This window comes from Austrofundulus limnaeus, unplaced genomic scaffold (assembly GCF_001266775.1).
Source record: "Austrofundulus limnaeus strain Quisiro unplaced genomic scaffold, Austrofundulus_limnaeus-1.0 Scaffold236, whole genome shotgun sequence".
In the NCBI taxonomy this organism is placed as follows: Eukaryota; Metazoa; Chordata; class Actinopteri; order Cyprinodontiformes; family Rivulidae; genus Austrofundulus; species Austrofundulus limnaeus.
This window is the reverse complement of record NW_013952638.1, coordinates 718,452-741,877: the sequence shown is the minus strand read 5'-3', so window position 1 is coordinate 741,877 and position 23,426 is coordinate 718,452. Positions and strand designations below refer to the sequence as shown.

Sequence of the window (23,426 nt, the reverse complement as noted above, 5' to 3'; positions counted from 1 at the left end):
GCACTGCACATCAGCCCAAAAACACCATACCAACAGTGACGTTTGGAGGTGGGAACATCATGGTCATTATTACAAATAACTTCATTTCTGGACATTTATGGTTTGATTTCTTTGTATGTATGGATCACTTGGGTTGTTACCAACATCTGGTGAACATTTCATGTCATTAGCACCTCTAGTAATATATTTACTGAGAAAAATGGTGACGTGTTCAATACTTATTTTACCTGCTGTAAAAGCATGTCTGGACACTTGCGTCGGTATTTTTTCTCATTGTTACCATTTGAACGTGCATTTCAGAATTTTTGACAAGTAGAAAATAGGGGCATCTAAAGTGAGTGAATAGAATGCAGAACAGATGCTGTGGAAATTGGAGCGTTTGTTGGTGTATGAGGCTTCCCCACTAATAATGATGGTTTTGTGTTGATATCCCTACTAGGTTTGTGTTTGTTTACCCACACTTTGAACATTGAAATATAAAGCCACAAACAGATCTGTAGAAAAAGGTTTTATGCAGCAGGCACATACTGTAGAGTTTGACACCAGTATTTACTATTTGAAAGCTTGAAGGACAAGTTTTATGAGAAACTAAAATTTTTGAAGTCTAGGAACAAAACATGTAGACTTTTTATGAAGTACAAAACTGTTACCGTTTCAAGCAAACACTTCAGTGTTTCAGGTTTTATACATGCATACTGTTAATATAATAATTTTTGGTAGAAAAAAATCACAATATGTCGTGATATTTATCATATCACAAATTTCTCACTAATTCACAGCCCTAATCAAAATCCCTACTAGGTTTTTATATTTTTATTTGTTCACACTTTAAATGTTGTAGTTTGATGCAGCAGACACATCAAGTTTTACTTGATTGCTTTATGTATTTACTATTTGAATTTGATGATAAATGTTATGAGAAACTAACATTTTTAAAGTCTGGGATCAGAAGGTCTGGACTTTTTATCAAGTAAAATATTGCAAAATATTTAAATGGTATCTGAATGTATATATGTTGCTTGCAGCAGCAGATCATGTTTGAACTGGAAAAAGAGCTAGTGAACTAAAGCATATGACTCAGTCTTCTGTAGAACAAACAAAATCTTGTGTGCAACTATTGTTTGCAAGGCATTAAAATTATTTAAAAATGGCATTAAATTGGCATTAAAAAGCCTTAAATTTGGTTGCCTAATTTTTGAAGAGAACCTGTGCTTTTGTGTCTTATGGTGCGTTCACACCGAATGCGATTTCAGCGTCAGGAGCAGCAGGTTTACATACAAAGTCTATGGTGGACGCGCTTCAAGCAACGTCGGGAAGTTCTGCGGCGCCTCAAGCGCGATTAGAGCAGCGCGATTTGAACGATTTGGACGATCTGAGCGTTCGACGCTCAGATCGTCCAAATCGTCCAAATCGCTGAAGTTGGGAAATCTGAACTTTTGCAGCTCGACGCGCAGCGTCAACTAATCAGAGAGACTCCACTGTGTGACGTAGTGACATATTTCCCGACGGGACAGTTTACTGAATGAGGTCCACTAACCTGAAACAGACGGAGCGGAGCTCTTTAGCTGAAATGAGTGCTGCAGTCGTGTCCTGATCCGCAGCAATGCGTGGCAGCGACTCATCAGACTGAAAAAAATAGTCCTGAAAGCGAGCTGTGAGCCTCTTCTCTGAATTATCTGGTGAATTAATTATGAATTAATTATCTGATGAACGTGACAYGYTCTGGCTSTCTGTAAATAAAGCAAAGCCACTTCCTCGTCCGACATTAAACAGCCCCACAGAGGAGGGAGGGGCGGGGCGGCTGTCGCCGTGCAGTGCAGCTGTCCTGCGTCTGACCTTAAAGTGCACAAGCTTCAAACTTCAGCGTTGGCTGCGATTTTGACGCTGAAATCGCGTTCGGTGTGAACGCACCATTAGTGTTCCAAATCAGCTCTTCTACATAGTGTATCAATAAAAAAATGTATTTTTATTCCAAAGTATTGTTGAACTTCAGCTGCTTTCATATTAAAAATTATGAAAAGCAGGTGCCATCCCTTCCTCTCACATATCCTGTTTTAATTTGCAAATAAATGTGCAGTACTCCCGTGGAGGCCCCATCATAGCAGTTCAAGTGGAGAACGAATATGGCGCCTATGCTAAAGACGACGAGTASGTGCCGTTCATCAAAGAGGTAGGAAGCATTGTTTTAGTAATTTGAATTTTACATTAATCCCAACTTTGTTAAGGACACAGCTCTGCTGCTTTTGTTTAGTGGTGTCTTTTAATCCTGTCCTTGTCCAGGCGTTAGTGTCCAGGGGCATCACAGAGCTGCTTCTGACCTCGGACGACAAAAAAGGGCTAACGCTTGGAGGAGTGAAAGGAGGTATTGTTCGATAGGCTGACAGACAAACAAGCCTGTGCACACACAGTATGTTGGTTTGTGAGTTGTTTTTATGCACAGTGACAGGAGGTCTGAGCCAATGGCAGCCTGTGTTGCTGCAGTTCAGAACCAATTTGTTGACACAGAATTGTGTGCTGCCCCCAGAAAGTTGCTCTTTTAGACTGCTCACACGCAGCAATGCTCTGGTGCAAGAAAAACAAGAATTATTTCATGTCTTTTCTTTGACACATTTAGAGTTTTGATGTACATTCATATTAGAAACCAATGTTATTAGGTCATTGTGACATTTTCTTCACCATTACTACGCTTCTATAATAGTGATTGGAAGACAAGGGTTTGTTGGAAAAATTGGACTACTTACTGTATCTATAATGATAAACTGTCTCTTGTGGTCTTGTACACATATTCAGAAAATACTAAACAAGTTCATACTCATATTAGGAGGTATATGTAAAGGTAGCATGGTTCTGTGGTTGTGGAAAAACAAACCAGTTCAAAGCTGGAACCATCTTTGATCTGCGTCTAGCACCAGTCTTAAACCTRCAGGAACCAATTTGGTTAAAAAGGAGCTTTAACACTTTTCTTAGATTTATACAATGAAATCGATCTGAGTATTTTAGAGTGAATTATGTTTCTAGATGATATGAACTATGATTTTTTTTTGTTTTCTAGTTTTGTACACTTCTGTTTGTCCTAACTTTGCATTGGTAACAATGTGACAGGGAGTCATCCTAACTTTTTTCCCCCTGCTTTTTAGTTTTGTGAAATCACAACACTACATTGGATCAATGTACATTAAWAAAACTGTCTGTTGTTTTTCTGAAGTATTGAAAGCAATCAACTTTCARAAACTGGACTTGAAAGCCATCAAGCATTTGGATGAAATGCAAGTAAGTCATACGTAACACAATCTTTAAATGATTGGTATTAGCGGTGTCCTGATATCAGTACCATTATCTGTACCAATACCAGCATTTTATTTATTCATTAAGTACTCRTACTCGTACAAAGTGCCCTGATACTGGGAACTGATACCAGTACTGATACTACATTAAATGTGTTACAGTTTACATTTCAAGTGAAATGTCTGTCAGTTCCATGTTTAAGAAATTTATACAAGTTGAAAGAAAATCCAATTTGTTATTTTTCACTTATTTTAAAATGTTTCAACTTTGTATATCAGGCTGTATATTTGATCCAGTCAGAGAGGCTATAGATCTATAAGGAAAGAGACACACTTTGTTCTAAATAAAAGAAATGTGTTTTTAAATGCATTGTTTAATCTTTAAGTTTTAGCTCGATAAGTACTTGTTTTCGGGATTTGGTATCGGCAAGTATCCAAATTGAAGTACTCATACTTGTACTTGATATGAGGAAAGCTGGTATTGAGACACTCCTAATTGATCTATTTTATTTTGTTTTTAGATATTTCCTCCATCAAAGTAAGAGAATTTTCATAACAAACTTAAGCTTAGACATAAAAAAGTTATTACACATAGTTGGTAAGCAGAATTGTTGTAAATCAGTCTTTAATAAATACAGTAAACCATTGTTATTGTGTACTCTCTGATGACACATCAGACTATTTCCAGCAAATAGATCCATGTACAACTAAGTATAGACTTTGAGGTATGGCAGTACTTTTTAAAAATAAAGAGTAAACAGTTTGCAAGACTGTTTTTCAGATAATTTGTTCAATGTTATACAATCAGCAAAGCTATTTCCAGATCATTCAGACAAATCGTTACTTTTTGTTTGTACAAACCTTCTCAACACCATTCCTTGTTTTTTTGCCCTAGCCTCAGCAGCCGAAGCTGGTGATGGAGTACTGGTCTGGCTGGTTTGACCTCTGGGGCGAACTTCATCATGTATWCAATGCTGACGGTAAGAGGCATATTTTATTGTGGATAAAACAATTACTAGTTAAGAAGAAGAAAATGGATTTTTCTGGGTGTCTGTAGAAAGGCAGACAGAGCTGCAAACACAGGTACTCCCATGAGAGAAAGACAGGGTAAAAGGTGAATCTCTCTCTCTCTCGCTCTCACTCTCTCTCTSTGTGTGTGTGTGTGCGAGGGTCGATAACTCTGGCTAATTTAAGACGGGGGCCGAGGTGGGTTTTGTTCTGAAAGTCACTACAGAATCTCTTTAGGTAAAACCAACTTGTCTTGAGGATAAAACAGAGCCTTAGTGCTTAGAGGAGAGAGAGAGAGGCTTTAGACGAGCCTTTTTAGCTGTGAATAAAAGTGTCTTTGTGTCAAGGAAAGTTTGGGTGAGGACAAACATTGTGGCTGAGTGAGATAAATTATCTGGCTAACGTTAGAAACCAGAAATTCTAACCCCAGCTTCATTCATTGAAACGTATTGTCTTGTCAAAGACTCCAGTGACTTGTACTGAAAAATGTCACCAATTTTCCCAGAAGGGAAGCAGCAGCGCTGATAACTTAGAATTTTACACATAGACATAGCGTCATATGGAAAAATAAATGCAAACGAGCAACTTCAATGAAAACATATCTTTCAAGAAATCACAAAAGCCAAATTTTCTGCAAAATTCTCTTTTGATATACTGTATATACATATATACAGTATGTAGTTATTTTATTTTACTTTAAAATGTTCACTGGCTGAGATTCATTACATTTTTAATTTTTTAAGAGCTTAAAGTTGTTAAAGGAGACATACCAGGTTTTTAAATCGTTTTTCTCATTTAAATCATTCAGTTTGGGAACTGCAATGGTATCGTCTGAGTTCCTTCTTATTGCAACTCCACAAGMCCCCTTTTCACTCCTTTTCTGAAGTGTGTCTCAGATCAACTCGTTTTGATGCTGTCTCTTTAAATGCAAATGAGTAGCTTCACACCCCTCCCCCCTACAGCTGCCAGAGTGGTCCATTCTGGTTTGAGAGAGGGGTTTAACACTGTTTAGCAGCGCAGAGTCAACAACAGAAGACTTGTCAGTCCAGCCTTACATGTTGGAGTCAGAGTCTGACCCAGAGCCAGTGGCAAAATTCTAGTTGGCAAGTCCAGACCTTATTTAGAAATTCCATCACAAATTTGGTGATGTAATTGTTCAAAAACATCATAGAAAATAGAGCAAACTGAACAGGTTGAAAAATACTGTATAACCCCAATAGAATAAAAAGGTACGTATCTATGCAGCACCAGGAGGGACTAAAATCAAATGTTCTGCACTCCTAGAGACTCAAGTGCAACAAAATGCATTAAAGTTGATAAAATGGATTTTGCATGATATGTCCCCTTTAAAGTTTATGCAAGTTTGGAGAATGTTGTGTGCCTCTGTATATCTATTTATTGACTTGATTTTTTTATTTAAAGTTTTAAATTTTGATTAAAAGAAACATGAGTATTGCATTATAAAATCACCTCTCATTTTTCCTTGATGCATCATGGTACAGTGTCCTATTATTCAAGGCAGTGTGCATACTTAATCCATATTTTCCCAGCGTTCAACAAAGTTCTCCAGTTTGAGTCTTAAAGGGGCAATATTATGTGTTTCTCAGGCATACATTTAAATACTATACCATAATAAAGTATCTATGTCACCTCTRGCTGTTATTAAAATGCTGTTTTTATGTTTAAATAGAAAATAAACTTATCTTCTCATCACTTCCTTTTCTAAATGCCTTGAAATTGGCCTCTGTGTCTTTAAGCTTTAAGAACCGCGCAGCGGGCTCGCGCGTGCGCTATGACGCAGTTTACTTGGCATCTGAAAATACATTTCCTCAAAGGTATTTTGAATCTGAAAAGAGCTTGACTGAGTGAGAAGTAGTTAGCAGCTCAGCAGATAGTTTAAGTTTCACTTTCACTTTGCTTTGTTACTGCCGAGAGCCTGCAGGAGTCRTGGGCGGGGGTGGGGAGGTGTGCTCCGTGATGAAGAAGCTCAGCTTAAAGACACGTTCCAGGGGCGTTTMTGGTCCCCACCTGTCGTTTTGCTCCTCAGCATGGCTTCCTAAAAACGCTGCAGGATTTCTCAAACATGCATGAATGAGTCAAAGCAAGGCTTTGGACATGTTTTTTATGAGAGTTCAACATTATAACATGATATAAAACTCAAAAAGTTGATTTTACATGATATTGCCCCTTCAATACAAAAGTCACTCAGTCCATCCATTGGATTTCTTTCACAATCACCCTTGTATACTTACATGTGAAAAAGTTAGGGAGTCAGAGTTTGCTCACGTTGGACAGCTTCAGTGGCCAGGTTTAGGCACCGGCTGCAATTCCACGTCAGCTTCRCTAAAATTCAAACTGGCACAAAATGAGTTTATGTGCTTTAGTGAGGGATGACCCATCAACACTTTCATTTTCCTCAAAGTGATGAAATCTAAAGTATCATCAAGAATCCCAATATTTTTCCCATTGTTGGGCCAGATGCTAGTCTTAAAGGTGATGTATTGTGCTGGACACATTATATGAAAGCACTAAAACAAACCAGAAAACTTAGTTATCCTGCTGTGTAATAATCTTCCAAGAAGGGTAACACCATTTCACCTTTATCTTGGTCAGCTGTAATGTCTCAAATTGAATTTTAGGGTTTCTCTTTAATGAAAAAAGTGGGTTTTTTCCCCCTGGTGTATGCTGTGAATTATTTAAAGGTTTTTCCAACAGGACAGATTTCTAGGTGCTATACTTTGATTTTCTTTGATAATTATCAATGAAGACCTGCTTTAATTTCTACGAATATTGTTTTTAGCAATGGCATAGAGTTTGGAGGTGTTTTCTTATGAGGTTGTTTTAAATCCCATCGACACTGTCAGCCTAAATTTATAGCTGTTTTTATATTTAAATCACAAATATTCCACAGAATGAGACAGAATGATTTTCTACAGCTCACATCCCTACTCTGCCATGATGAACAGAATAAAACCCATCTACCACATTAATTCTAAATATCTGTCTCTAGAAGAAACTCTGGACTCTGCAGTACTTTGGGACAGACTGCGCAGGGAGATGAAGTGTGGCTTAGCGTGATGATCTATGACACTAATCTGTATGCACTGTTCATGAGGGACAAAAATAAAAAAAACTTGAGCACAATGGACTGAAACTACTGCATCCAGCAGCAGAAAAAAATGCACTTGTGTGAAACACTTGCTAACGCACAAGACAAGTTGCTATMTTGTTTTTCCTCTGTCAACGCTGAATTATTTCTAAAGATCGACATGCTGAGCTAGCAGACTGCTCTTGCCTGGATCTCACTGGGCCGCAGCTGTTTCTGACAAATTATGAATGACATTTATATGAGTTTGAAAAATTTGCTTGACAATTTTTTACCCCCTCAAAATAGCGACCGTCGTTGGGGGGCTTCTGGAAACAGTCTTGGACTCTTGTCGATTTAAGTTCCAAAAGTAACAAGTATGAGAAACGTGGGGCAACTTAGGCAAGATTTGCCAACCTTGGAAATCAATTTGGGGACTGGCTGGAGACAAAATTGGTTTATTGTCATTCACAGGTATGTTAGTTTGGTGTTGCAGTTTACTTGAGTGCAACCTTGTAGGAAGTAGCCATACCAATTCAGTGCAACTGTTTTCTTGTTTTCCTGAAGGCTGCAGGGGTCACCACTGCAGGTGACCTCCTATGAAAGATCTGACAAAYGTCTTATGCCCAGTGATGCRACCTGAGCTCAAACCTGCAGCCTCAGGATGAAAAGACTGAAGCACTGATCACTGAGCTACTGCAACCCATTTATCCTGGCTCAGTGTAAAAATGTACATGTCGCATATGTCACAATTAGTTGCAGCCTAGTGAGATAAAACCTTCACTGTTGGTGCCAGGGCTCATGTGATAAACTCTGCCTGCATATTAAAGTTTTAATAAATCAAACAAAAACATCTGTCTTTTCAACTACCATGTAGGGTTGGGCCATACTGGCTAAACAATTATTTATGGCATTTAGCCAATAACTGTGTCGATTAATAGATGGTAATTGCCCTTGTGTGTTAATGTAAATCAGTGACAGTGTTCTCAAATGACTGTACACTTACTGTACATACATACCGTCAGTGTACATACATACCATCAGTCAACCTAACTTCTTGGTTAGTAAGCTGTGAGTTTAAACACTGCAAAAWATGTCCACCTAACCAAGTTTTAAAATCTTATATCCAACCAAAAAGTCTTTTTGATCTTGTTTTGAGACTGATTTACTAAACAAGAACTGATTGTGTCAAAATAATCTTCTTGTTTTCAGAATGTGTAAGATTATTTGTCTTGTTAGTCTGAAAATTTGACTCAAATTAAGTCAAAATTTTCTGCCAATGGAGTAAGAAAATTTTACTCTGTAAGATTCTTGAAATAAGAAAAAATTGAGTCAAATCAAGTATTTCAAGAGTCTTACCAAGTAAAAATTTCTTACTCAATTGGCAGAAAATTTTGACTTAATTTGAGTCAAATTTTCAGACCAACAAGATAAATAATCTTACACATTCTGAAAACAAGATTATTATTTTGACACAATCAGTTCTTGTTTGGTAAATCAGTCTCAAAACAAGATCAAAAAGACTTTTTGGCTGATATAAGATTTTAAAACTTGGTTAGGTGGACATTTTTTGCAGTGAACTCACCTTTTCCACAATGTGGAGCAGCAGCATATTTTTCACAACGCAATGTGCCTGCGTTATCTCCTTCCATCTCTCCTTCTTCTGTTCCATAAGGGACAGACTGAGTACATCACAGATTCTTGGCTGAGATTTGTTTCTGCCGTTCGCTGGAGGAAAGTTTGTTGTAGCCGACATCGTGGCCTCAATTCACATTTTCGGTCTGTCCTTGTACTCCCATTAATAACGGTGTTTTAGGTGATTAAACTTTTAGTGCTAGCATTTGTTGCTTCGTGCCTCCTTGGCCTGTCACGATAACAAATTTTGCTGGAGAATAAATCGTCTCAAAAATTATTATCTCGATAAACCTTCCTATCCTATCCTTTGGAATGACACCCCACCCCACCAACCWCTCTCCACCCCCAGCTTACTAAAACTTATGGAAGTTTATGAAATTTATGTATGTTTAAAAAAGTGAATACGCTCCTCTAGCTAAATGCCTGTTCACAGGGTTCACCCCTTCCTACGGTAAGGAGCAGAAAAGAGAGYGACACAAAGAATCGGGCAAATGAAAAATATCAACCTAATTTWAATTTATCGTGCAATTGATTGATTTATTACTTATCCTGACAGGCCTAGGGTCCCCTTCCGCCATTGTTGTTACATTATGGGCTTGCATGTGTGCTTGATATTTTACACATAAAAACATGTCAACATCAAATCGCACTAATCGCAGTAATTGCATTATTCCAAATAATGGTCATGACAGTTTTTCTGACGAATAATTGCATTTAATATGATTTTGCCCAACCCTACTATCCAGTACATTGTAATAACTAATTATCCAGCAACCGTTTGAGTTTAACGTCTATATTTAGTATTACTTTATTATATAAACTAAACTTTGTTTTAATCTGTGTAATTTATCTATAATTCATATTTAAAGCCAGTACAAGTCTGTGAGAGCAGTTTCCAGAATATAAATTTATTTCTTCTAATTTTCTCAGTCCTGTCAGTGACTCTAAAGATGGTTAATAGTTTGTTTAAYGCTGTTGATGCATAACTTTTTGTTGTGTCTCACATTGCTTGTAAATTATTTTGTGCCTAACTGGAATTTCTTTGAGATGTAATTGAACAAGTAAGACCAATTTAATCTTTTTGAAACTGAATGCTGGTGTCACAGTTAGAGGAAGATTAAACAAGAATAGTGAAGACTCAAAGATTTTTAATTGAAGATTTCAAATAAAAACTTAATGATTGCAAAACAAAAGGGAAAAAGTATGATCACAATAACAAATGGAAACTCGTGGAGACACAGAGGAGAAGCTGACAGGTTGTGAATCACGCAGTGATGGACGGCTGTGTGGGGAAAAACGTCTGAGTTTTAACTGACTGAAGACAGATGACACTAATGCTGACTGGGAACAGGTGTATGTGGGCGGGGCAGGAGCTGAGGAAAGGTGATACCAAGAACAGATCTAAACACAAGTATCACAAAACACAGAAACTAAACAAATGACAACCAAAAGGGAATAAATCCAGCAATGAACAACAAAAAAAAAATAACTACAGAGCATTAAAAAAAAMCCTCAAAGCTTGCAACGAAGTGGAAAAAGTTCAAATTTCAAATTGCTTCTCACTCTGTTCATTGTTTCATTGAAACACAACAAATGGCTCATCACTTGAAGGAGCCTTTGTTTATACCTGAATGACTCATAGATTAGTGTTGAGTGTATTACACAAAAATATATTTCTTTATGATGCCTGAAATGAAAATAATGGGAAAAAGTAAAAAAAAAAAAAAAAAAAAAAAAAAAAAAAAAAAAAAAAAACAACAACCATAGAAAAGCCTGTAAAGCTATTACTCAAGACCACTTTGAAGTGTGATGAAGGGATGAAGGGTAGCTTAAATGTATCACTCAAAAAGATGATACATAGATGTTGCAAAAAGTTGCATAAATGACTGACAGATTATTTTCCGTAACTGTACAGCTTTTTGGCAGCCACACTTTTAAAATGATTCTTTTTAATTATTTTATTTTTTTTGTTTCTTTTGGCTGCTGGGTGTTTCACAGTGTTAGCTCAAAGCTTTTTTTCTGATTGAAGCAAAAATAAAAAACACCATGCAGAAAGCACCATAATAATAAAACAAACCCAGGAATATTCAGAAGAGAGTTCATCTGTCCATCCGTCCTTTACAGCTTCAGACAGCTGGAAGTTTAACATAGAAAGGCTAAAATACACCAAACTTGGCATGAATCATCCATGTTGCATGCTCATATGACAGTATCAAAGCCCCGCACCCTCACAACAGGAAGTGACCTTTTTTTCTTTTCTTTATTGCTTGGAAAGCTCTATCTCTTACCCTCTTGACCTAATCTCCAACAAACCAGGTCATAACACAAATAATAAGTTGATCTCATTTGCTTTCAAACACAGACTTTTTGGTGAAAGGCGTGGTCATGGCGGTGTGGACATCACGCCGTTGACATACATTTGGCTCTAAATTCCACATATTTCTGCCAATCTGCATCCAATTTTCTATGGTTGAACCTAATCTACCACTACAGAAATGCATTCCAATTTTTGGGGGGTGTGGCCTAATTCCTCCACACCACTCCCTACGATTATTTAAAAAAAAAATCAGCCTCAAGCAATGCTAGGACCTAAAATCCTGAAATTTGATACACATGTTTAAAGTCTTAGGGCCTACCAAAACGTCTGACAGTCATGGTCCAATCCTCACAGGAAGTCGGCCATTTTGGATCAAAGTCGCTTCTCTCAACATTGATGGTGGCAGGATGGTGTGGGTGTGTCAGAGTGGCAAATGCCGATGTCTCACAGTTTGCACATGGTTAGCTCTTAATCACACATACAAGATCAGATCTGAACTAAATTTTGTGTGCACCATCAGGGAGGCCTGCTCAACACGTTTGATTAGTAATAAATAATGAAGGTCTGTGATGGTTCCAACAAAACTGCGAACAGCTGGTCATTACTAAAGGGTGATGGGGGACGTCAGCAATGGTTGGCATTGGGTTCCATCTTGTTATTTTCCATTTATGACATGATGTGTTTGTACATGAATTAAACTATGTATTTTAACAACTTTTTTATGACAGAGATGGCACGAGTAGTGACAGAAGTTCTGAAGCTGGACATGTCCATCAATATTTATATGTTTCATGGAGGAACCAATTTTGGCTTCATGAATGGTGCACTTGCTGTTGGACTACCAGCACCTAAGCCTATGGTAACAAGCTATGGTGAGTATGAAGAATGAAATATTTTTCTGATTTTTTGCAAACAAATTTTTAAAAAAGAAATCAACAAGTAAATTTTCCTTTAAAAGTAAATAAACATTTGAGTAGATTGTGATATTTTTCAGTTTTTTTTCTTAGGGAAATATGGGAATGATGTTTCACTGCTTTTTGAGAGTGAGATTTACATTTTTGTACGTAGAATAAACTTCATATCAACATTCAAGCGTTATAAATTTTAATCCTAGTTTTATTCAGTTTATGTAATGTTTCAACAGGCAGCATTGCTTTTTATTGAATCTGTCCGTAATCTGATGAGTAGATTTTTCCTAATGAGTAAAACTCAAAATAATTTTTATGATGAAATGTTCAGAGCTGTGCTTCTCTCACTGTGAACGATGCCAGATGGGCCTGCCAGGTTCATGTCTACACAGTGCTGGGACTTAGATTTGTTTTTTTAAAATGCTAGTCTTTTGACATTCAAAGAAAACTCAGAAACTCTACAAAACACAAGTAGAGACTGGTGCGTTTTTCAGGTTTGACGTTAATCTCGACAGACTACATTTGGCAAAATGTCTAAACTTGATGAGTTCATTTTCTAAAAATCTGCTTGTTTTTTTATTTGCTTTGAACTTAAACTCTGCTTTCCTTTTAACTCTCATCTCAAAGATCCAAACTGACTGCTAGGAGTTGCTAAAGTAATATTTTCAACTATAGAAACACAATTAAAAGCCTGAATTTTGTGTTTACTGCCAACATAACCTTTAGCTACTCATTTTAGAGTAGCAATCAGTTGACATTTTTGGGCTTTTGTGTTGTTTTGTATTGAGCTGGAGTTAAACCAACAATATTATGGCAATAGCAGAAGCTAGGCAAGAAAAAAATAAAAGAAAAACTTAAATTGTAATTTTTGTCTGGTAGTCTCATCAGATAACAGCTGTTTCTGAAGGTTTTTTAACAAGCTTATGGTGATAAATTTATTGTTAAAGATAGTATATGTTTTATTATCTTTTTAACTCTACCAAACGTTCTGTTTTCCTTATGAGTGAGAAAATCTACCTGTGACCTTCAGCAGTCCTTTCTATGTGTGTTTACCCTTTTGAAAGCCTTTTCCTTTTTTTTTTTTTTGCCTCCAAATGGCTCCTTTTTCTGTCAAGATAACCCAGAATGTGTTACGGCCCGTTGCTGCCTCAAGATGAGTGATAGGGGAAGCACAAAAAAGCATCCGCCATGGTAAGAGGCACCCCTGCCTCTCCCGGGCTCCCAAGCCTGCTGTTCTGATAGCGCATTATCTTTCAGATTACGACGCTCCATTATCCGAGGCTGGGGATTACACCACCAAGTATCATCTTCTGAGGAATTTATTCAGCCACTACCACAGTAAGTGTTGTACGTTGTTGCTGAGATGGGCCTGTGCTCCTCTTGCCTGTCCTCCTCCTCCATCCCTTTCATCTCCCCACTTAATTCTCCTTGAAGAACTTGTTCTCTCTTAGATGGAGCAGGATAACTTTCTGTTGTTACAGGTGGGTGTTTGTACGTGTGTGCAAACATCCTGCTTCAAAAATAAAAAAAATCTCCAATTATGACCTTTGTAAACATACAAACAGGTCACACTTCCTGTTTGTTGTTTGTACAGTTTCTCCTGTTTGTAAAACATGGGTTTTGTGGTTGGGAGGGGGCAGAAGCCTCAACAGTTATGTGGCCAGAATGAGCGTTTGACAATGTGGGAACAAAATCCAACCCGACAGAGTAATAATTTGCCCAGCTCTGAGGTGAYTGAAGAAAGTTTAAAAGGCTGCCTGAGCATGATTCATCCTTATGTTTCGGAGTCTGCTGAACAATGAGCAGTGGCCCGAATACGAGCAAGCAGATATGAGCCTCCTTTGTGTTTTATTCAGCAACCACAAACACATGACCCAATTCTTTAATTAGATCCAGTTGATGTGTTATTATGGTTTGCTTGTCAGATGATGTAAATCACATCAGTTACTGTTTTTTTTTATTTTTTATTTTTTACAGTGGGTTTGTTTTGGCAGAACTTGACATGAATCTGTTCTCCTCCATTATAGGGTGAACATTTTTTACGGTTCTTAAAAAAGACCTGAGACACAATTTAGTTTTATCATTTCACAGCTGTCAAAAATTGTCAAARAATATGTTGTATAACATTAAACGAACAACAATTCTGAAAAAAAAAAAAGAACTGTACCAAAGCAGTAGCTAAAATAAGAATAAATTTTGTAATAATCTTWGGACAAGTCTACATGATGCTGATTTTTGGGGAAACTCATAATTTCTATGCTAGTGGATAATCTTCCTTTCAGGGTCACTGATATATGTGTTTATTTGCCACAATCAACATAGAAAATACATTAATGTTTTCAGATTTCATGTAGGTACATGTAAACATGCTTTAAGTGTAGAAAAAATGTCTACATTTGACTTTATACAATGAATCTTCATAATGTCTTGTTTCACAGCTTGAGGACTCAGTCTTTCATTAAGGTTTTCATAGAATGTAATGACTAGTAGTTTGCTGGAATCACTGAAATTTCACAAATACCAGAAATACAGAAAATACAGTACAAAAATACATAAATACAGTAAGGAACATTTTTTCTCTCATGCTTATTTGTGAATTTTCAAGCTAAATTGCGTAATCTGAATATTAACATAAACTCAGTTCCATACAAACACACACTCTGAGTACACACTCATACAGTATGTGATGCATGCCACCAAAAAGTTGCTGTGCAAAATCTATAAATTAGATCTTACAAAATCTTGCACTGTGAGCTACAGGAGACTAATGATCACCTGCATTAATTTTTTATGTTTCTACAGTTTTTTTCAGTTCTAACATGTTGAGAAAACCCTTCACCTTCAGTTTTGATGAGAATATTTTGAGCTAAAATATAACTGAAGTMTGTGGAAGCATAAGTTTGCACCCTCTGTATCCTGGGGGTGAAAATCAATCAAAGCTGATGTATAATTTGTATACGTACCAAAAAGTTGTAGGAGTAAGAAAAGGAAGTCGTTGCATTGAAAAAATGAATTCCTTCTTGCCACGGTCTACACGATGCACAACTCTGCTGACTTGCTCCGACTTGTAAGTGTTGATGTGTTGGACCTAGAAAGCATTGTTTAGAAAAAGTGTGAACCATTAGCCTCAAACCTGCCTTTAAGTGAGGCAGCTTTTACCGTTTGGTGATAAGGAAAGGCTGTCGAGCCTTTCCWAGAGGGACTGCAGGTGTTTCTGTAAGCTTTAACACCTTTAAAAGCAGCTGACGGACCTGGACGACTGCTGGTAACGCTTGTAAAGAGACTGTTTTGTCAACCAGAACACAAGCTGGCAAAGAGCTCACCCAAGGAGATGTTAAAATGTTATTTTTTTWAAATATTTGTATTGARGGATGGGGATGTAGATTTTAAAAACCTCTTTGCAACACAGGAAATGGCTAAGTAGATTATTAGTTCAGTGGGAGGTTCCTAATGGAAAGTGATTTTACTGTTTTTCTTGTTATTTTATTTCATTTCATTTTATTTTATTTTGTATGAAATGATTTTAATCTCTCAAATGCTCCCAGGATGTTAAAAATACCTTTAATCTCTTAAGTTAAAAACGTTCATGTAATTATTCCATTGTTACAGATCACTTATTAGAATAAAGCATAATGACAGACAAAGCGTGCTCATGTTTCCTCCTGGTTTTTCAGCCCARCCTCTCCCTGAGCTGCCCTCCCCTCAGGAGAAAAGAGCGTATCAGCCTGTGATCATCCAGAAGCAACTGTCTCTGTGGAGCAGTCTGCACCTAACAGAAAAGGTGAGCGTTACAAACTCACAACAAATTGTCGCTAAAAAAATAATCTGGATAGTTTGTAAAAATATAARTTGCTGCTTAAAGTCAACCGTAAGTCACACATTACTGAATAAATACAAAGAAATGTTATCAGTCCAATAAAAATCAAACTTTTTCATGTGGCTATAATTAAAAAGAAAAAAAATGTATAGGTCTTCTGGACGGGTTCTTCTCTAATGAAACGTTTCGTCTCTCCTCCAAGAGACTTCTTCAGTCTGAGAGTTTCAGGCAAAATTCAGGCTTTTAAGCCCTGCYTCCATGTGACTGATACTCACATCACATGGCTATCGTTGACACCTAATTAACACTTATTGTTAACAGGGGGTGGAGTGATACTGGCAATAACAGCACTGTAGGAGGGGGACAACTGAAAACGGAGGCCTCCACCTCTGTTTAATGATGGACGGTCTTTCTTCACAAAAATGGCTTCTTTTACTCCTCTCTCAAACCAACGTTCCTCTCTATCAAGAATGAGAACATCCTCATCTCTGAAAGAGTGACCGCTGGCCTGTAAATGAGTGAAAACTGCAGAGTTCTGGCCATTAGATGTAGCTCGTCTGTGTTGGGACATTCTTTTGACCAGTGGCTGCTTTGTTTCCCCGATGTATAATGTATGTTTTTACCTGGATTACCGCAATGTATCGTGGCTATAATTGTTCCAATTAAAGGTTTCACTGTGTTATTGTCCAACCCCCCCCCCCCTCCAAAATAATACAGTTCAAGTTGTGCAAAAATAAAGCATGGACAGATGTTTGGCAGAATATTTTGAAGCCTACCTTAAATCACTAAGAGCTGATTTTATTACAGTATTTAAGGTTTAGTGTTTTATCTTTACAGATGCCAGTTTTTTTAAAGTAAAWTTTCTGCTTTGAATGTTTAAGTTGCTGTGGTGTAATGTTTCAATTTGTGTTATGATTTTTTTAGGCTTAATTCTGTCAGCTGACAATTTCAGCCACACAACCAGACCATTTTAAATTTGTTTTTACTGTAATTCCAACATCAAAATATCTCATATTTCTGTCTTCTTTGCTTTGAAGCAGCTTTGGTCAGCATGCCAATCCGTCTAATCTCTACGGTAGCACAGTTTGTGTAACACAAAAATGAGTCAGAGTTGTAACAACATCTAATCTACAGTTCCTTCTACAGACCAAAAAAATAAGAGTGGTTGCACCCCACAGTTYGAGAATCCTTACTGTAATAATCTTTAACAATATGCTTTTGACAAATGATCCCTTGTGGCAAACATCCCATTTTATAAATACCAAACAGGACTGTTACCTGCTCTGATGAACCTAAATGAGCCTAAATATTTATTTCCACATTCAGAGGAACAGAGTGGCTGACGCTGCTCACTAGGTGGTGAGCAGGATGTTTCCCTCTAAACTATAGCAGCAATCAGCCTTGAGCAGCTTTACGACTGTAAAACAGCTTGTTGTTGTTGGAGATAAAGTCTGAATGAAACAGTAAACCCTCCCATTGCCAAAGAAGGAAAATGACCAAAAATAAATWAATAAAAACCCCACATTTGTTTCAACAATCTGAACAGTGTGACGGTATCTTCTCACTTTTGTGTCCACTAGTCTAGTTTAAGCATTTTACACCATGTTCCTCAGAGGCATTCATATTCAAACCAGGTGTAGTACGTCTGGTGATTCTTACTGCATTAATTATTCAGTCCCCATTGCAATAATTTGCTTCCCTCTGAGACACCAATTACTTTGCTCCTGACCAGCACACACACGCYCTTGTTTAAAACGAGTGGTTTCTCTTCAGATACTGAGTGGATTGTCATGAGCTGGATATTTTATTTGTGCTTTTGGAGCTATAAGGTGCCGTAGCACAATGTGTTTGTATTAGTTTAGTTTAATTGTTCATTCATTTCATTTAAAACAAAAAAAAAATGTATATACAGTACATTCAAAACAAAAAAATGTACACAACATATATACACAACCAAAAATATACAAACCAAATTGAAATGAAAGGAGGCAGAATGATTTTTTTATAACATCTGCCCCTATTTTCTATAATTAATTTAAAGCAATAATAATTAGGGAAAAAAGACAAAATAAAAACTTCAATTCAGTCTCAAACAAGAACCTAGATATACATTATACAGTTTCATCTTTCTTTAACAAACTTGTTTTTATCTTTCTCTTAAACAAACACATTGAACTGGCATTTTTGTAATCACTTTTCAGAGTATTCCACAATCTTATTCCCTGAACCGAAGTACAGTGGTCCTTCGAGTTTGTTCGAATTCTAGGTTTCACAAACATCTCAAGTCCTTAAAGATTATAAGAACTTTCTCTCTTAAAATATAACTGGATGTTTAAAGGCAACATTTTTTATGAGCCTTATACATAAGCTGCAAAATAATAATAATCAACCAACTCGTAAAATTTTAATAATTTTAATTTACAAAATAATATATTCGAAGGGTGATGTATATCACATCTTGGAAAATGCATAATGCATCTCCTAAGCGTATATACAGTAAAACAATGCTGCTTAATGGAAGACCTGTTCTGTACTCCTGAATGAAAAGCTTCTTTCATTAGATTCAATTCTTCATCTCTTTAAATCGAGTCATATGGCCAGAAGGAAMATTATGAAATTCCACGTGCATTAAGATTGTTATTTTAATGGTTGTTTTTTTTGCTTCAACCCTATTTTTATGGAAGCTGAGACACTGTGTAAAACATAAATAGAATTAGCTAAACTTTTTAACCTATATTCAGCTGAATATATGACAAAGACAAGATATTTAATGTTCAAACAGATAAACTTTATTGATTTTTCTTTTCAAATATTCWCTCAATTTTAATTTGATGCWTGCAACACGTTCCTAAAAAGCACAAGGTCTAATTTTTGCCACATCATTTTCAGCCTTTGAAGTCCGAGAGGCCAGTGAACATGGAGAACCTCCCTGTSAACAACAACAACGGTCAGTCTTACGGCTACACGCTGTATGAGACCACCATCACCAGCGGAGGGTCCCTAAACTCAAAGGGCAACATCCGAGACAGAGCACTGGTAAGGACGGATGACAACTTAGAGACATTTAAACTTGTTGGTGTCCAAAGTTAAAATATCAGAAATCACATCCCTGATTGTAAAGAATTAAGGGTTCTGAGGCCATGAGCATATTTTAAAATCTGCAAACCTTCCACAGGCAGTAATTGAAAAAAATGAATGCCAAGAATTTTTTTAATGTGCATTTTTATAGTCTAAGAGTTTCTTTACATCTTTTTTTTCCTTTTTAGGTTTTTGTGGACAAACAGTTTGTTGGTGTTCTGAACTACAAGGTGCAAGAACTCCCTATACCTGATGGGAAGGTAATGAGCATTTGTGTCCTGTAGTTTCAAATAGATAAAGTTAATATTTAACAAACCACATCATTTGAAAACTTCTAAGTATGTAAACAAATGATTTGACCCAGAGGTCCCAGAGTGAGGACAACACCAAATCTTCAAACAAGTGCTTGTTTTGAAAAATCACAACTTAAATCTTAAAAAAAGTGAAGTTGTGATTTAATCATACATGCTAAACGATACCTTCTGTTCTTGTTATTGTGAGAGTTTTGACATTTTTATTTTTTATTGTATTTTTGTGTTGAAGGAAAGAAGAACTCTGGGCTTGCTGGTGGAGAACTGGGGGAGGGTGAATTATGGGAAAACTCTGGATGAGCAGCGCAAAGGTACTAACAGTTTTAAGATCTGTGTCCATTTAATGTCTCGAAAGAAAGAAATTAATCAGAAAACTTCTTCGACTCATCTTTCAGGCATTATCGGAGATATCGAGTTAAACTCGCACGTCCTCCGAGACTTCATCATTCATAGCCTGGATATGAAGCCTGGCTTTATAAACAGGTTTGTGTCTTTGAATCGTTCTCTCCATGTTTGGTTTTTTTTTATTCCACCTGCCTGTCTCCGATTTGAACTAGCAGATTAAGTCCCAGCTTGATACAATTACTGTAGGAACACGATGGCAGAGAAAACAACACACTCCAGTAATCCCGTTTCTTGTGTGAAAGATCTTAAATTATGCAGTTTTGTTAAATCTTTAATGGAAGTAAAACTTGGACAGAAGGACCTTTCTGTGCTTTTTACTTTATTTTAATTTTTTTTTTTTTTTACCAAAAACAGTAAAGAACAGTGCAGTAGTTTATTCAGTAGTTTATTATAATTGTAAAAATAACAGGCAAAGTTTAAATGGGACATATCAATGCAAATGCATTTTTTTTAGCTCTTAAATGCATTTTATTGTGTACTTGGATTCTCTAAGAGAGCAGAAAAGTTGAATTTAGTCCCTCCCGGTGCTGTGTAGATATCTTTATATTCTCTTTGGGTCATATGTTTCAACTCGTTCAGTTTTCTCTATTTTCTATGACGTTTCCTAAACTATTACGTTGGGCCCGATACCAGTGTTTTTACAAATCCTACTTGATCCATTCAGTTTTATCTGTTACTTACTATGTATTTTGAACAATAATGTCACAATATTTGTTGCAGAACTGCTAAATAAAGTCATGGACTTTGCTAACCAATTTCACAAATTCACGGTTCTGCAGGTTCACCGTCTTCATTCTCCTTTCACTCTGGGTCAGACTCAGGCTCCAATATGTAAGACTGGATGGACAAGTCTTACACTGTTGACATCTTTTAAATAAATTGTAAATAGAAAGTTTCTGCACTACTAAATCATCATACCTCCGCTGTCAAGTGTGTGTGTGTGTGTGTGTGTGTGTGTGTGCGCATTCTCAAAGTCGAACAGCCAGGTACTTTGTCACATGACCATGTTGTAGACGGAGGCTGACATATTGGTTTGGGGTAAAATAGGATGAGTTCCTCTTTGTGGAAAATATGAAAAATGGTGAAAAGTTGCTGTAGGACTGCACTTCTCACATAAAAAAACATCCAGAGATAAAATATTATTATTTTTTCTAACTGCAAGTGTGAGGGGAGAGAAATAAGACACGTGTTGTCCTTCTGCCTCTGCAAACCTCCGTGCTTCTCCTTGTTTAAAAAGAATTGCCTCATTGTTTTGATTTAAAACACACTAAAACTGGCTAAAATGAAGAGTAAACACTCAAAACTACACACTAACGATAAAATGCAAACATGTTAAGTCACAGACCCAAGTAATAAAGTCCTGCTCTCACCAGCTCTTCATTGCTGCCAATCTCCATTCAAATTTCGCCTCTTTTTATTTTTTTCTTCCTGTAGATTTTTTTTACTGATTGTCAGATAACTTTGAGCCTCAGTCAAAAAGGAGGTCTGGGGGGTTATATATTTTTTCGGTTTAAGAGAAAGATGAGACTGATGATGGACGACGGTGGTTTTTCCACAAGATTACTGTGTTTCCTGCTCCCTTCAGCTGCAGTTTTCCCCCATAAAAAATGAAGATTGAAATCACGTGACTAAATGACATCACGCCGACTTCGAGAATGATTTTGCTTGTGGGAACAATTTCCAGAGAAATGCGACCTTATGCGGACTGAATGTGCATCGTGGGGACCGATGCCCGGTCCCCATTGGTACAAATGCTCATTTCGGGTGTGGGGTTTGGTTTAGGACCAAGGTGTGAATTGAGTTTAGGTTAGTTTTAGGGTCAGGTAGGTACCTGTGAGGTTAATTTTTGGGTAAATGGTCAGGGTTAGGATATAAAATTACCATAAAATGAATGGAAGTCAATCCACAGTCCCCCTATGGATATAAAAACAAATGTGTGTGTGTGTGAGACATGCCTTACTTGCGTTTAAATTGACCGCCCCAAAACAAGTTGATCTGAGACACACCTTAGAAATGGGGTGACAGAGGGGCCTGTGGAGCTACAATAACAGGAATTTCAGACCAAAGCATTGCAGTTCCACTTTACATAGACCACAACTGAATGATTCAAATGGGAAAATGAAGGATATGTCTCTTTTTAAAGCAAAAGTATTATGATTATATGGAAAATTTAGTGCAAGCTACAGTTGTACATAAAAACTTGTTAGTAATATGTTTTTTCCAGTTTGTGTGTAAAAGCTTCCTAGCAAGTATTTACATGTGAAACATAACAGATCAGACAGAACATTATGACCTTAATTGAATGGGCTCCTTTTTTTGTCATCCTGTATAGTTCTGATTAGTCAGTATCTGAGTGTGTCCTGGAGGCTGTTTTATAAAAACACAAATTAGTAGTCCAGAATAGTTAGAAAAGAGAAAAAAGGCATTGACCAAAACCTTGTCCACTAATCATGGGCATGAATTCCATATCTATTCAAGACTTTTACTAATTTATTTCGACTGCTCTTTTTCCAGGGTTGACTGATTGTAAAACATAAAACTTCAATGATTTTTATGAACAAGTAATAGGTGCACGTGTTAGAATTCATTGCGGGTGTTCTTTTTATTCACACAGGGTCAGATTTATAATAACAGGCTCAAGTATGTCCTTAAACCAATTTTTTAAGTGGTGCTGAATGTTCTTGGATGTATTTTAACTTGCCAAGGCCAAAGCACAGCAACCTCTCATTAGTGTTTGTGGTTGACCACAACAGGTAGGTTTTCTTTAACAGCACTTGTTGAATTGACCGATACTCAGAATAATGGAAAAGTCCAAGAAACTCTCTAAATACAAAGTGCAAATAGGTTAGAATGTTCAGGAACAACCCAGAACCCATTGGGGCTTATGCCTGACTGGAAAGTCCTGGAACACCAGGGTCACGGTTTACAGTTTTACATCCCCATGGACATGATACCTTCAAGTATGCATGTATTTACATGACAAGCCAAATACCTTGGTGAAAGGTTTTATAGTCACGCAAGATCTATTTGGCCATAATGACAAGAAGTATATCTGGAGGAGACCTACAGTAAGAACATTGTGCCAACTGTCGAGCATGGTGTCGGTAACGTTTTGTTGTGTTATCGGTGTACTGCACAAAGTAGATGGAATAATGAAGGTACCTCCAAATTCTTCAGCTTGAGTTCAGATCACCAACAAAACTTGTCTCAAAATGGATAAAGCAGGATTAAACTTCTGGAAGGGACTTCTTGTCTTCTAGTACCCAATGTTTTAAAACATCGTGTCCTGAAGCTCCTCATGATTGAACACTTCACAAAGTCACACCAATGAAGAAATGTTCTCATATCATGGCAACCTTTTCAGTGTACTCAGAGGCAGGATATAACCTATAGTGTTTGTGAATATGAGCATTTCCTTTGCCGTCTATGTCCAAACCTTAACTTGACATTTACTGTAAGCAAATGCATATTGTCTGAAGGACATAATACACTGCTGCCTTACAAATAGGCCACCTAAAATTCAAGATTGATTTTTTTGTGTGTGTAAGTTTGCAAAATAATGTATCTAAACTAATATA

The 23,426-nt window shown here is 36.9% G+C and overlaps 1 protein-coding gene across 1 annotated transcript in view; it reads left to right on the top strand.

Annotated features, from left to right (window-relative positions):
* LOC106525649 (beta-galactosidase-1-like protein 2) overlaps positions 1-23,426 on the top strand; it is a gene marked incomplete in the record, with an annotated part of 37,843 nt that overhangs the window by 10,527 nt on the left and 3,890 nt on the right. Inside the window, 11 exon segments of the mRNA XM_014019951.1 lie at positions 2,078-2,170; positions 2,281-2,362; positions 3,206-3,270; positions 4,180-4,264; positions 12,058-12,201; positions 13,495-13,575; positions 15,912-16,018; positions 18,944-19,090; positions 19,321-19,392; positions 19,676-19,754; positions 19,839-19,926. Coding sequence (XP_013875405.1) covers positions 2,078-2,170; positions 2,281-2,362; positions 3,206-3,270; positions 4,180-4,264; positions 12,058-12,201; positions 13,495-13,575; positions 15,912-16,018; positions 18,944-19,090; positions 19,321-19,392; positions 19,676-19,754; positions 19,839-19,926 — 1,043 coding nt within the window.